The sequence below is a fragment of the Pogoniulus pusillus genome, chromosome 18 (genome assembly GCF_015220805.1).
Source record: "Pogoniulus pusillus isolate bPogPus1 chromosome 18, bPogPus1.pri, whole genome shotgun sequence".
NCBI classification, from domain to species: Eukaryota; Metazoa; Chordata; class Aves; order Piciformes; family Lybiidae; genus Pogoniulus; species Pogoniulus pusillus.
Window position 1 is genome coordinate 3,978,767 of NC_087281.1, and position 15,713 is coordinate 3,994,479.

Genomic DNA, 15,713 nt, shown 5'->3' on the forward strand with positions numbered 1-15,713 from the left:
TAAAAGGTGTGATAGACTATTCAGTCAAGTTGTAAAAATTATTTAATCTGATGCTGATGGTCATGGTCTTGTTCTAGACACTGATTTTTGGAAACATGAGGAGCAATTTCTTTACACTAAGGGTGACGAAGCACTGGAACAGGCTGCCCAAAGAGGCTGTGGAGTCTCTATCTTTTGAGACATTCAAAAGTCATCCGGGTGTGCTCCTGTGCAGGCTGCCCTAGATGATCCTGCTTTGGCAGGAGGATTGGACTCGGTGATCTCTGGAGGTGCCTTCCATCCCCTAGCATTCTGTTCTTTTGAAGAAATAACATTCTGGTATTTTTATTGCAAATTTCTTTCTGGTGTTTCATGTTTTTTTTTTTTATGTCATTGCTGTGCTTGCAGAACATAAAAGATGTTTTGGATAAACTTGGAGATCAAATTGCAGTTATCCATGAGAAGCAGCCTGATGTGATATTAGAAGCATCTGGACACGAGGCCATGCAAATAGGAGATGCACTGACCCAGCTGAATGCAGAATGGGACAGAATTAACAGAATGTACAACGATCGTAAGTGGTAAGTCAAAGATGTTTGGTTTCTGTGACCGTGGGGTAAATATTACACTTGAAAAGAAGGTTTTGCAAGCATGCCTTAATGATGGTAATGAAACATTTGGGGTGTAATCAGCTTTAATATGTTAGTAGTTGTCGCGGAGGGGTATTCTGCCACCTACGCCTGTTGTGGCGGAGGGGAGAAATTAATTTGGGTGAGATAATGTTATGTAAAAATATACATTTATTAAACCAAATATTCTGAACTCTGCCACCCCCAACCACTGTATATTAATATTAATATTCAGGATAAAATATGTACAGTGACTTATTGATAACTAGCAAACAGTCAAACTATAAACAGAGAGAGGAGTTTTCCCCCGTGGCAAATACCGTTTTGGGGTCTATATGCTATTTGCACAGCAAAGCGAGCTGGGAACTGATTCTGCTCTGTGGCAGAGGCAACTTATATTACAGAGGTATTAAAGCTTTTGCTCACAACTCTTATTAATTATCAGTCACCCTCTGGGGCTATGTCACAGCCTATGCTAGTGTCCAGACTTCAGGGGAGCTTTGCCCATGGACTTTGAGGCTGGAATTCTCCTGGCTTCAGGGGGCAGGATGAATCTTCCCAGTTTCTGTGGAAGTGATGGTCTCTGACCTGATTCTTCTGGTGAGGGATGCAATCTCTGCCTTGGTGCTGCTGGCTTCTTCTGGATGCTCTGTCCAGGGGTTCTTAGCAGGCAGGATCTCAGGTGCAGGAGAAGGATGTCGTGCAGTCTCAGCATGATCTAAAGCTGGCCAGACAGGCCAATAGCATGCAGACAATGCAGAGTCTGCTTCCTGGTAACTCGGCGACCAGTGGCGCTTACCAGGCAGTGATAGGCAGCGGGCATGCAGGGTGTGCGCAGCTGCTGGGAGTCTGAGCTCTGTAGGTAAAGGCAATGCAGGATCTGGTCCTGATAACACAGTGGTGTGCAAGTGTGCACAGCTGTCTTGGGAGACTACAGACTCCACATTGCCTATATATATAGGCAGGCTTAAGTGAGCTTTGTGACTAAGGTACGCAGGCAGGCAGCTGCAGATGGGTCAGAGCATGAGGGTCTGAGCTGCAAGTGAGGCTCCGAGTGTGAGCAACGGCATCCGAGCCGGGGTCTGAGCACGTTGTTTACCTGTGCACCCCTATTTATTGAATGTGGGCTGAGATTGATGGCCCCTTGGCCATTAGAATGACCAATCAGGTTGGCAGCCAGCCAAACCTTACCATAATAGGCAAATGCCACTTGCCTGGACTTTCCCAAATATGGGGATCACATGGGCTTACACCAGGGAGACACGAGCTGGGTGTGTGGGGCTTACACAATCTGTTTACAACCAGGGGTCCTGGCAGAAAAACATGTCAGGGCAGGGCATAAACAAGCCTATTTTCAGGCCCACAGGTCCTCCATGACAGTATTACACCCCAGTCGCCAGAGTTATTGGATGTTAAAACACTTAATGTGCAAATCATAGCTTGAGTCCTTTTATGAAGCTGATTGCTTCTAGGTTAGGAAATGGAATAGTCTGTTTACAAAATCAATAAAAGGATGTTTGTAAAGGTATTGCAAAGCAAAGCTCTAGAAGAAAAATGTTGAGTATGTTATCTTTTATCATGGAATTCAAGGCTCCTTTTGAGTGACAGTAGAAGCTTGAAAGGATGGGGTCTTTATTGGCAACTATTGTACATGCTATACTTTAATCTTTGTAGGTAACTGAAGATGAGAGGTGGCCATATAACAAAAAAAGTTGTGGGTTGAGAGAACAAGAGAATAGTGAAATCAGTTCTCAAGGAAAATGTGTATCTCATTTTCTTTCCACAAGCATCAAATAACACTCTGTGCTGGGTTAGGAACTGGCTGGAGGGCCGAGTCCAGAGAGTGGTGGTGAATGGTGCCACATCCAGCTGGTGGCTGTCACTAGTGGTGTCCCTCAGGGATCTGTGCTGGGCCCCATCCTCTTTAACATCTTCATAGAGGACCTGGATGAGGGCATGGAGTCAGTCACCAGCAAGTTTGCAGATGGCACCAATTTGGGGGCAGATGTGGCTGGGTTGGAGGGCAGAAGGGCTCTGCAGCAGGACCTTGACCCCCTGGACAGATGGGCAGAGTCCAAGGGGATGGCTTCAATAGCTCCAAGTGCAGGGTGCTGCACTTTGGCCACAGCAACCCCATGCAGAGATACAGGCTGGGGTCAGAGTGGCTGGAGAGCAGCCAGACAGAGAGGGATCTGGGGGTGCTGATTGATACCCGCCTGAACATGAGCCAGCAGTGTGCCCATGTGGCCAAGAGAGCCAGTGGCATCCTGGCCTGCATCAGGAATGGTGTGGTCAGCAGGAGCAGGGAGGTCATTCTGCCCCTGTACTCTGCACTGGTTAGACCACACCTTGAGTGCTGTGTTCAGTTCTGGGCCCCCCAGTTTAGGAGGGACATTGAGATGCTTGAGCGTGTCCAGAGAAGGGCAACGAGGCTGGGGAGAGGCCTTGAGCACAGCCCTACGAGGAGAGGCTGAGGGAGCTGGGATTGGTTAGCCTGGAGAAGAGGAGGCTCAGGGGAGACCTTATTGCTGTCTACAACTACCTGAGGGGAGGTTGTGGCCAGGAGGAGGTTGCTCTCTTCTCTCAGGTGGCCAGCACCAGAACAAGGGGACACAGCCTCAGGCTGCACCAGGGGAAATTTAGGCTGGAGGTGAGGAGAAAGTTCTTCACTGAGAGAGTCATTGGGCACTGGAATGGGCTGCCCGGGGAGGTGGTGGAGTCGCCGTCCCTGGAGCTGTTCAAGGCAGGATTGGACGTGGCACTTGGTGCCATGGTCTGGCCTTGAGCTCTGTGGTAAAGGGTTGGACTTGATGATCTGTGAGGTCTCTTCCAACCTTGGTGATACTGTGAAAAAAAGTAGGAAACCTCCCCCCCCGCAAAAAAAAAACAAACCCTAAGATCTGATTTCTTCTCATCCCTTGCAGGACATGCTCTAAACTGATAATGTCTTCTATCTGAATAAACTTTAAATGTTTAAAACCAATCTCAGTACCACTTAGACACGGAAAGGTGTGTCAGAAAGGTGTTTCAAGTTAGAATTGGTTAAAGTGCATGTTCAGGAAGTCGCTGCTAAGCTGAAGGTGCTCACACTGCAAGCAACGTTAGACACTGAGGTTGCCACTAAGCAAAACGACCTTACTAATTAAAAATTTTTTTATCACACAGTATCACCGAGGTTGGAAGAGACCTCACAGATCATCAAGTCCAACCCTTTACCACAGAGCTCAAGGCCAGACCATGGCACCAAGTGCCATGTCCAGTCCTGCCTTGAACAGCTCCAGGGACGGCGACTCCACCACCTCCCCGGGCAGCCCATTCCAGTGTCCAATGACTCTCAGTGAAGAACTTTCTCCTCGCCTCCAGCCTAAATTTCCCCTGGTGCAGCCTGAGGCTGTGTCCTCTTGTTCTGGTGCTGGCCACCTGAGAGAAGAGAGCAACCTCCTCCTGGCCACAACCTCCCCTCAGGTAGTTGTAGACAGCAATGAGGTCTCCCCTGAGCCTCCTCTTCTCCAGGCTAACCAATCCCAGCTCCCTCAGCCTCTCCTCGTAGGGCTGTGCTCAAGGCCTCTCCCCAGCCTCGTTGCCCTTCTCTGGACACGCTCAAGCATCTCAATGTCCCTCCTAAACTGGGGGGCCCAGAACTGAACACAGCACTCAAGGTGTGGTCTAAGCAGTGCAGAGTACAGGGGCAGAATGACCTCCCTGCTCCTGCTGGCCACACCATTCCTGATGCAGGACAGGAAGATTATGCATTACACAAGCTTATGTATGTGTAGGACTATCAAAATCAGTTGGTGGTGTTGACAAAGCATAGACTCAAGGAAATTCTGGGCCACTGAGTCAGCAAAGCATCAATTTAACAACTCAGCAGGTGCTGTTATTTCCCTGTGGAAACAAATATTGAAGCACAAACACTGGTGCCAGCTAGGTACCACTTTCTGTGCTCTTGCTGGCTGCCTCTGGACACCTGCTGTATGTGATAACAGCTACTCCTGAATCTGATGTCTATTTATGTGCTGTTGTGGTAGGCCTGATAGGCCAAAATGGGCTTATCGGTGCCTTGGCTTTCTTGGGCATGTTTTTTGCTCTTCTTCCTTCTGCTGAAGGGAGAAACAACCTGAGGAAAGAGAATAAAAGACCTGGAGCCATTGAGTCTAAGGACTCTGGCTTATCCAGACATGTTCCTGTGCTCCCTCTCCTTCTGTGCTGTGAGAAGCAACTGCAGGAAGGGCAAACGAGAGCCCTGACTTTGCCTAACGTGGTGAAGCTTGGCAGAGTGCCACTCTGATTGGCTAATCTGTGTCCAAAGGCCCATTAGTCTCGGGTTGGTATTGATAAAAAGGGATGGACAGGTACCACAGCAGCTGCTGCTGCTGCCTCACTGCATCCTGAACTGCCTGGAGGTGCTGGAAGGTGTCCAGAGAAGGGTGACAAAGCCTGGTGAAAGGCCTGGAGCACAGCCCTGTGAGGAGAGGCTGAGGGGACTGGGGGTGTGCAGCCTGCAGAAGAGGAGGCTCAGGGCAGAGCTCATTGCTGTCTACAACTCCCTGAAGGGAGGCTGCAGCCAGGTGGGGTTGGTCTCTTCTGCCAGGCAAGCAGCAACAGAGCAAGGGAACACAGTCTCAAGTTGTGGTGGGGGAAGTCTAGGCTGGATGCTAGGAGGAAGTTGTTGTCAGAGAGAGTGATTGGCATTGGAATGGGCTGCTGTCACGGAAGGTAGTTTGGGAGGTTGTGGGGAAAATACGTGGAGACTCACTTGTGGATTTTCAAGTGATTTATTGCTCAAACACAGAGATCCCCTCCTAAACTAAATTCCCCACCTGAGTTCTTTTAGGATTGAAGTTGTAGAATAACAGTTCAGAAAACAGCAGATAAAGGAGAGTCTGTGATTTCTTTAGAGTTCTTTTGAGTCTTTAAAGTTATTCAGTCTTTAGGTAAAGAGTCTTTTCTCTGATTTACTCACTGTTCCGTAGTTCAGTTCAGCAAAGTTCGAGGTTTGGGCAGTGTCCCTTTGTTCGTCAGGATCGGGCCCAAGCGGGTTTCAGGCCTCTGCGGGCCCCTCGTCAGGCAGGGCCGATCAGGAACGAGAGGTCACCACGGCAGGAGCGAGGCAGGCAGGCAGGCAAGCTCAAGCTCAAGCAAGCAAGTAAGCTCCCAATCCAGGCAGGCACACCATTTTATAATGCTCAAAAGAGGTGTAACCCTCCAGTCCAGGCTATTCTACGTTATTCTTACAGATTGGCACAAAGTTATAATCAATCCATACAATTGGCTAATTCTCACCAAAACCAACTTATGGAACCACCCAGGGGTCAGCCCCCAGCAGTTGTTTGTCAGGTGGTCACCGTGTCTGAGAATTCAAACCTTTTTTCCAAAACATAGAATCATAGAATCAACCAGGTTGGAAGAGACCTCCAAGATCATCCAGGCCAACCTAGCACCCAGCCCTGTCCAATCAGCTAGTTCATGGCACTAAGTGCCTCAGCCAGGCTTTGCTTGAAGAACCTCAAGGACGGTGCCTCCACCACCTCCCTGGGCAGCCCATTCCAATGCCAATCACTCTCTCTGTGAAGAACTTCTTCCCAATATCCAGCCTATACCTCCCCTGGCACAACTTGAGACTGTGTCCCCTTGTTCTTTTGTTTCTCCGAGAGAGAGATGCTCCCAAGGCCTGCACGACTGCTGATACAGCAGCTGCGTCAGTGCAAGCAGATAGAAAAGATTATTTTGACTTTTTCGATGGAAGGCCTCCGAGCCACAATTTTGTGTATAAATGAAAATTCTGCAATAGGGCAAAAGGGCTCTGCTCCCTTCCATGACAGCTGCCCAGGGAGGTGGTGGAGTCGCCATCCCTGGAGGTGTTGAAGCAAAGCCTGGATGAGGCACTTAGTGCCATGGTCTGGTTGATTGGCCAGGGCTGGGTGCTAGGTTGGACTGGATGCTCTTGGAGGTCTCTTCCAACCTGGTTGATTCTCTGTTGATTCTATGAAGCTCCACTGCCTCGAGTTGACCACAGCAGGCTCTAGATGCCTGCACAGCCAGCATGACGCTGTGCCAAGCCTGCACATGGCATTGCATCCTGCCTGCCCCTTGGCAAGGCTGCTGCTGAGTCGGGAACCAGGAGGAACCAGGTCAGAGACTGTGCTATAGACTCCCAGCTTCTGAGAAAACAGCCTGGGAAACTCCAAAGCCCTTAATGGCTTTGAGGCCATCGACAGCAGCCCCTCCACGTGCTTTGGGTACTGTCCAATAAGAAGGGAGGTTATTCTGCCCCTGTACTCAGCACTGGTCAGGCCACACCTTGAGTGCTGTGTCCACTTCTGGTCCTCTCAATTCAAGAGAGATGTTGAGGTACCAGAAGGTGTCCACAGGAGGGCGACAAAGCTGTTGAGGGGCCTGGAGCACAGCCCTGTGAGGAGAGGCTGAGGGAGCTGGGGGTGTGCAGCCTGCAGAAGTGGCTTTTTTTTAAAGAGAGCTGACAGAAATTAAACTCTCAGATCAAATTGGAGAGAAAATACAGAGCTAGACATTACAAAGCAGTTATCCCATCCTTGGCAAACCCCCTTGAATTTTTTTCCCCATCCCAAAAACTGAATCTAATACTCCCCAGTGCTCCAGTCCTCCCCTGCCAATGCCTCTGCCATCCAAAGAGGCCTAAAGAAGCCCCTGGAGGCCTGCTGCTTACATGTTCTTCCTGATAAAGTGGCTCCTGCCACACACCCAGGGCAGGAGGAGGAGGAAGGGAGAGGGAGCTGACCTTGTTGTGAGTTTATAAAGAGATAGCAGGATGATGGGATTCAATAACAATCTTCTCGTCCCCAGAAAAACTTTTAACCCTATAGCCTCAGCCTGGGACACCTGGGGAAGAGGAGGCTCAGGGCAGACCTCCTATCTTTTATTATGAAACAGTACAACCAGCAACAGGCACTGGGGGCAGGATGCATGAGGCTCACCATGTCGGTGTACATCGAAGCTTTCACAGTGTTAGTCCACAATAGAGGCTGCTGAAGGTGAATTGCCTTAACTGAACTGAAATGATCTCATTGCTGCCTACAACCACCTGAGGGGAGGCTGTAGCCAGGTGGGGTTGGTCTCTTCTGCCAGGCAACCAGTCACAGAAGAAGGGGACACAGTCTCAAGTTGTGGCAGGGGAGGTCTAGGCTGGATGTTAGGAGGAATTTGTTGGCAGAGAGAGTGATTGGCATTGGAATGGGCTGCCCAGGGAGGTGGTGGAGTCACCGTCCGTGGAGGTGTTGAAGCAAAGCCTGGCTGAGGCACTTAGTGCCATGGTCTGGTTGACTGGACAGGGCTGGATGATCTTGGAGGTCTCTTCCAACCTGATTGATTGATTGATAGGAGAATTAATTGATTGAGACAATATTTGCATAATATTAACATGCTGTATTCTGGCATTAACATTTTTGTACTCTTTCTGTTATTAAGAACAACTTTGACCCAAGTATATTTTTGCCTTTCTTAGTGTTGCTCTAAGTATAAGCAAGAAAGCTAGAAGACTTCAGGTAGTCTACAACTACCTGAAGGGGCATTGTAGCCAGGTGGGGGGTGGCCTCTTCTCCCAGGCAACCAGCAATAGAACACGGGGACACAGTCTCAAGTTGTGCCAGGGTAGGTCTAGGCTGGATATTAGGAAGAAGTTCTTCCCAGAGAGAGTGATTGGCATTGGAATGGGCTGCCCAGGGAGGTGGTGGAGGCACCGTCCCTGGAGGTCTTCAAGAAAAGACTGGATGAGGCACTTAGTGCCATGGTCTGGTTGACTGGATAGGGCTGGGTGCTAGGTTGGACTGGATGATCTTGGAGGTCTCTTCCAACCTGGTTGATTGTATGATTCTAAGACTCTTTAATAATCTTTGACTTTTTTTTCTACCTCTGGAGTGGGTGGAGATTTTGTCAATATTAGGAGATATGGCATCTGAAGTCTGTGGTGAAAGATTGATTTAGTTTTCAGAGGCAGTAATGATTTTGTGATGGAGTGCCAGCTAAGTAGCTGAAACTTTGACAAAAGCTCTGATGTAGCCAAGCTTGACTGGAATTAAACTGCTTATCAAAGCTTCTAAGTGTTCCACTAAATCCAGTTGATGTTAGATTAATGTACACATCTTCAAGTCAAATAAGTGTGTCTGTGTGCTTTGTGTGTGTATGGGTTTAACCCTTTGTTGGACTGTTTGTAGCAGTGGTGGCTTTCTAGTTGGGCTTTCTGTCGTGGACTTTCTCCCCAGTGCTGAAAGTGTTGACTGTGATTTGGAAGCAAGTGGATTCCTGCAGAGGAGGCAGGTGGTAGCAAATTCTCAGTGCTGCAGTGGCAGAACTTTGGTACTTCTGTCCTCCAGGGCAGTCAGTCTGTATGGAAACAGCAGCATGTGCATCTTGCTCAAAATCAGAGTGAAGCTTTATTTCATGGTTGAAATTTCATGGTTGAAAGCCTCAGTGCTGGGCCCCATCCTCTTTAACAGGAGGAAGTTGTTGTCAGAGAGAGTGATTGGCATTGGAAGGAGCTGCCCAGGGAGGTGGTGGAGTTGCTGCCCCTGGAGGTGTTCAGGAAAAGCCTGGCTGAGGCACTTAGTGCCATGGTCTGTTTGATTGGCCAGGGCTGGGTGCTAGGTTGGTCTGGGTGATCTTGGAGGTCTCTTCCAACCTGCTTGATTCTATGATTCTTTGTTTCTTAAAATGCCCTTCTCTCAAGTTTTTAAATGCTGAATTCTGACAGAGTCACATCTTCAAAACTCCCCTAAAAACTGTTTAATTTTGAAGGAAGCCAACAAAATGTTCTGTTAAACTATTTTAAGGACTTAAAATGTCTTCACATTAAATGTGGAATGAGGTACTGCTGTGAAACAATATATCATTAGACTAAAATGTACTGGAGAAATAAAAGGAGTTTGAGATTTGGGCTCAGTCTGAAGGTTGGTCTGGTGCATTGAAATAGTGCAAACAAGAGGTCAAGCCAGGAAACAAAATGGTAACTTTGAAGGTTTTCTTCTTCATTGGAAGTGGCCCAGAAAGGCCCTGCCTGTGCCAACATATATGAGTGTCTGTAAAAGAACAAGGTTTATTTTTGACAAAAACAGTCTTACTGGGAACTCTGAGATGAATTTAATTGGTGAAGAAAATAGATGCAGTGGTGTAGCTTTTTAAAGTTTGCCTTTGGGTATCTCTGATGTCATGTTGCTAATTCCAGATCGCATCTGTCTATATGCAGCAGCCCTGGAGTCTTTGCTGTTGGAGTTAGCACAAAAACAAAGGGCTTCAGATGAGAGCTTTTGCTCTGTGACAGGTCTTCTGTGCACTGCTGCGCACTCAAAGGCTTGTGGAGATGAGCCAGGAGCTCCTGAGGGATTCAACATCAGTGAAACACCTGGATGAAATTGAGGGGTGTTTCTCTAGGAAGGTGCTGTGGCTGACAGCCCAGCTTGAAGTGCCTCTACATGAATGCAGGCAACATGGTTGGCAAACAGAAGGACTTCAAAGCTACCATGCTGCTGGAAGCTGTGACATAGTGGCCAGTGCTCAAACTTAGTGGGACAAATCCTTTGGGTGGAGTGTGGCTGTTGATGCTGCAGACTCTACAGAATGGACAGGAGAGGAGAAGGTGTTGCCTTCTACGCTAAGAAATGGATAGCATGTGAAGAGATGTCCCTGAAGAGTAGCCAAGAGGAAGTCAAAAGCTTATGGGTAGGAATTAGACACCAAGACAACAAATGGAACCTTGTGATTGATGTCTTCTACAGGGCACCTGATCAAGGGGAGCCTACTGACAAAGCCTTCTTATTCCAGCTGCAGAAGGCATTTTGCTTGCAGGCTGTCATCCTGCTGGGGGATTTCAACCAACCTGACATCTGCTGGAAAAGTAATACAGCAAGCAGGGGACAATCCAGGAGACTCCTGGAATGCCTCAATGGTAGCTTCTTAAGACAGGAAGTAGACAGTCCTACCTGAGGGGATGGGATTTCTGGAGCTAATGGTCACCAATACAGGCAAGCTCATCAGGGATGTCAAGATTGGAAGCAGCCTGGGTGCAGTGATCATGCACTGGTGGAGTTTACAGTCATAAGGAGCATAGTCAGGACCCTAAAGTTTAGGAAAGCAAACTTCCAGCTCTTCAGGGAGTTACTGATTGGGAGATGGTCAGGGACAAGGATGCACAATAGAGCCAGCAGACCTTTAAGGAGACTTTCAGTGGGAGTGCAGGAGCTGTTTAGAATTGAGTTTAGAATTGGATACTGCCCAGTCTGTTAGCATTGATAGAGATTTTGTCTTTGTTTCAATACCTGTATCCTTGGAGATACCTGTCCCATTTCCTTCCTAATGCTAATGTAGGAGTTAGCCATCAAAAAATAGAAAGCCTCCCTATGCCTTTTGATACAATTCTTTAATTCAAAATTAATGGACTGACTTTATTAGTTTGGTGACATAGCAGAACTCTCACTTCAGTTAAAAATAACCTTCTGGTTCATAATTCAGCTTCTTCCATGTTAGCAAATGTTGCCCTTTAAGGTGAGCTACACATTACAAATTTGCTGATGACACCAAGCTGTGTGGTGCAGCAGACAGGCTGGAGGGCAGGGATCCATCCAGAGGGACCTGGACAGGCAGGAGATGTGGGCACAAGCCAAGCTCATGAGGTTCAACAAGACCAAGTGCAAGGTCCTGCATCAGGGTGGAGGCAATGCCAAGCACAAATCCAGGCTGAGCAGTGGCTGGCTGCAGAGCAGCTCTGAGGAGAGGGACCTGGGGGTGCTGGTGGACAAGAAGCTCAAGAGGAGCCAGCAGTGTGCACTTGCAGCCCAGAAAGCCAAGCAGAGCCTGGGCTGCAGCAGGAGAATTGTGACCAGCAGGGCCAGGGAGGTGATTCTCCCCCTCTACTCTGCTCTGCTGAGACCCCACCTGGAGTACTGCATCCAGTTCTGGAGCCCCTGTTAAAAGAGGGATGTGGAGATGCTGGAGTGTGTCCAGAGCAGGGCCACGAGGATGCTCAGAGGGCTGCAGCAGCTCTGCTGTGAGCACAGACTGAAAGAGTTGGGGCTGTGCAGTCAGGAGAAGAGGAGGCTCCCAGGTGACCTCATTGTGGCCTTCCAGGATCTGAAGGGGGCAACAAAAAAGCTGGGGAGGGACTTTTTAGGCTATGAGGGAGTGACAGGACTGGGGGGAATGGAGCAAAGCTGAAGGTGAGAGATTCAGACTGGATGTGAGGAGAAAATTGTTCATCATGGGAGTGGTGAGAGGCTGGACTGGGTTGCCCAGGGAGGTGGTTGAGGCCCCATGGCTGGAGGTGTTTAAGGCCAGGCTGGCTGAGGCTGTGGGCAGCCTGCTCTAGGGTAGGGTATCCCTGCCCATGGCAGGGGAATTGGATCTTGATGATCCTTGTGGTCCCTTCCAACCCTGACTGATTTTATGGTTAATTAGAGGCTGCAAAGATGATAATAATAACAAAATGCCTGATAAATTATTGTGTGATGAAATTGTGTAAGACCTACTTATTCAGGCCCATCATAATGCAGTCATAGTCAGATTGTATGTAGAGTGAGCATCACTTTCACTTATTAAATCCAGGCACCAGTGACTCCTAGTTTATGAATTAAAGAAAACTCATGGTAATTTATCATATTTCATATTCCACACTGCCTGATATCTGAACTGTTTATAATAAAGAAAAAAGGGCTCTGCAGACCACTTCGATGCAGCTAATCAATCTTTATTTTTAAGTGATAGAAATAAAAGTTTGCTTAGGACTGACCTTTTTTTTTTTCCTCTTCATTTGGAAGTTAATGTCAGACTGCACTGTTGGCTTTTACCAGCTGCTGCTATGTCGGGAAGCAGTCAGTGCTGGGACTTAACCAGCTTGTATGTTATCCTCTCTTTTTAACGAGGAAAGGTTCTTTTCTTGCTGGAGTAGGAATTGCAGCCTTTTCACTAACACAATTAAGATGGTTTTTCAATGCTTTGTTAAGGTTCTTTTCTTGCTGGAGTAGGAATTGCAGCCTTTTCACTAACACAATTAAGATGTTTTTTCAATGCTTTGTTTTCAATCAGTTGCTTTGACAAAGCGATTGAGGTGTGGAGGCAGTTCCACTGTGATCTCAACGACTTCTCTCACTGGATAACGGAAGCTGAAGCGTTACTAGCCGATGCCCGTGGTCCAGATGGCAGCCTGGAGCTGCAGACAGCTGGGCTGCATCAGCAGGTATGTATGATTTGTGTGGAAAAGCAGCAAGCTGGAAAGTCTAGATTCTTACCTAAAACTCTATATAGATGATAAAGATTCGAAATGAGGCAGTGCAGTTGTGCTTTAAGAAGTGGTAACTCTTAAAATAGCTTTTTATTCTTTTAATTGCAATTTAAAGTGACCTTAGGGGGAAGAGCTGAATTCCTGATTGTAATATGGGGTTTTATGTTGATTCAGTATGGGTTGGGATAATTTGATAATTGAAACGTTGGCATCATTTTTGTTGGTTTGTATTTTGTTACACCTTTAAAACTGTTCATCACTGAAGGAACCACTTTTTTTCTCATCATTAGAAACAGTGGACCCTAGCAATGATCAGTTGTAACTTAGGAATTTTTAACCAGTGAGTGTGCAAGATCCTCCTTGTATAAGCAATCTAGAAGAGGCTTTTTTTTATTTAGAGATGTCTTAAGTTCAATTCTTTTAGACTTCAGTGCTGGAAGTTTATTCCCAGATGTCTTTCTAGCCTATCACAGTATCAACAGGGTTGGAAGAGACCTCACAGATCATCAAGTCCAACCCTTTACCACAGAGCTCAAGGCTAGACCATGGCACCAAGTGCCACGTCCAACCTTGCCTTGAACAGCTCCAGGGACGGCGACTCCACCACCTCCCCGGGCAGCCCATTCCAGTGTCCAATGACCCTCTCAGTGAAGAACTTTCTCCTCACCTCAAGAAGAATTTTCTGCTTAGCTAAACTGCTTTACTTGCTTTTAAATAAGGAGAAGAAAATATATCTTGAAGAATCAGATGTATTTATTTTTCTGATTCTCCTGGGAACAGAGGTTATCCTTGAGCTCTGTGGTAAAGGGTTGGACTTGATGATCTGTGAGGTCTCTTCCAACCCTGATGATACTGTGATACTGTGTTATCTAAGTTAGGTATTTGTTGTGAAAGAAATGTATATTGTACCTAACACACAGTTTGTATTTTATCTTTCTTGCTGCTTGGAGTTTTCTTCCAGGGCATTATCTTTCACTTTCTTAATTTAGCTTATTCCTGATCCAGTTGCAGAGAAATTTTTACTGCCTGTGTAAGGTTTTTGTAGTGGTTAGGTCACAGGATCACAGGATATCAGGGGTTGGAAGGGACCCAAGGAGATCATTGAGTCCAACCCCCCTGCAAGAGCAGGACAATCCTATCTAACACAGGTCACAGAGGAACACATCCAGACAGGCTTTGGAAGTCTCCAGAGAAGGAGACTCCACAGCCTCTCTGGACTATGGAGTAGGTGTATGTGAAGGTTTGATCCTGATGTCTTCTGACTTCCTTCTGTAATGTCTTGGGACTATGGCAGCATAGCCAATATTGCCCTAGCTGAAATAGTTGCAGAAATAGTCAGGCTTATAGATTATGAGAAGAAGTGGTTAAAGAAGTCACAGTATCTGTTAGCACTACTAGAAAGCGCTGTACATGAGGAGGAAAGGAATCTAACACTGATTGCTTGAATTCTTGTGATCCTGCCTTAGTGTTCAGTAGTCTAATCTGTCATCATTTGTTTTTATGATCTTCATTAGAAAATTCAACTAGTTTCAACAACAGGCTCTTAATAATTAGCAGCATCCAGTTTTATGTAAGATGGCTTTCAGTGCCTGTTTCAGTCATGTGCACCCGGGATTCATCCTGCATGTTTTGAGTCACAGGTCAGAGTCACTTTAGGTCAGTAATAAAACTGTGTGGCTTTTATGTTTCTGACAGGAACTTGAAGAGGGAGTCAGCAGCCATCAGAGCAGTGTTTCTGCATTGAACAGAACTGGGGAAGGGATCATACAGAAACTGTCTGCTACAGATGGGAGCTTCCTACAGGAGAAGCTGGCGGGATTGAACAGACGCTGGAAAGCAGTCACTGCGGAGGTCATGGATAGACAACAGAGGTATTAAGTTAATCAGGAATTTGGATGTCTGACCAGATCCAGGGAGGAAAATCTTGTTTGAAAGACTCAAGGAGACAGTGAGAATGATTGGCATTGGAATGGGCTGCCCAGGGAGGTGGTGGAGTCGCCAATCCCTGGAGGTGTTCACAAAAAGACTGGATGAGGCACTTAGTGCCATGGTCTGGTTGACTGAATAGGGCTGGGTACTAGGTTGGACTGGATGATCTTGGAGGTCTCTTCCAACCTGGCTGATTCTATGATTCTATGATTGATTCTATTGCATACTGTTGTTTATCTGCATTTTCCTGACTTTCAGACCTCTGTGCTTTGAATTGCCTTCTAGAACCAATTTCTTATAAATATACTTGTAACTGACTGCTTACTTGAGTCTCTATTCAGTGCAGCCTAACAAATGACAACAACAATTACAGTTTCCTTTGTTTTGAAAACCATGTCATTGCTGAGGAATACTCAGATACTTCCTCTGGCTGAAGCTAAGTGCCTTACATTGGTTTCTGGTTTTGCTTTGTCAAAGGTACACTAATTGAAGCACTTGCATTGTTCTATGAATTTCCAGTGCTATAGAATAAGATCTGTAGGTCTATGTTTGCAAATATTTAATCCAACTGACTAAATATTTTGTCAGCAAAAACAAAAATCTGTTTTGAAGTAGGCTTAAATGTACTGCAGAAATCATAGAATCATAGAATAGAATCAGCCAGGTTGGAAGAAACCTCCAGAATTGTCCAGTCCAACCTAGCACCCAGCCCTGTCCAATCAGCCAGAACATGGCACTAAGTGCCTCAGACAGGCTTTGCTTGAACACCTCCAGGGACGGCACAGGGCTGTGCTCCAGGCCCCTCACCAGCTTCGTTGCTCTTCTCTGAACACATTCCAATATCTCAACTTCTCTCTTGAATTGAAGAGCCCAGAACAGGACACAACACTGAAGGTGTGGCCTGAACAGTGCTAAGTACAGGGGCAGAATAA

At 46.9% G+C, this 15,713-nt stretch overlaps 1 protein-coding gene across 1 annotated transcript in view; it reads left to right on the forward strand.

Moving 5' to 3' along the window:
* The window catches only part of UTRN (utrophin), a 481,902-nt gene that overhangs the window by 213,826 nt on the left and 252,363 nt on the right, over positions 1-15,713 (forward strand). Inside the window, exons 42-44 of the mRNA XM_064158262.1 lie at positions 388-560; positions 12,657-12,807; positions 14,548-14,723. Of these exons, the coding sequence (XP_064014332.1) occupies positions 388-560; positions 12,657-12,807; positions 14,548-14,723 (500 nt within the window). The remainder of the gene's footprint in view (positions 1-387; positions 561-12,656; positions 12,808-14,547; positions 14,724-15,713) is intronic.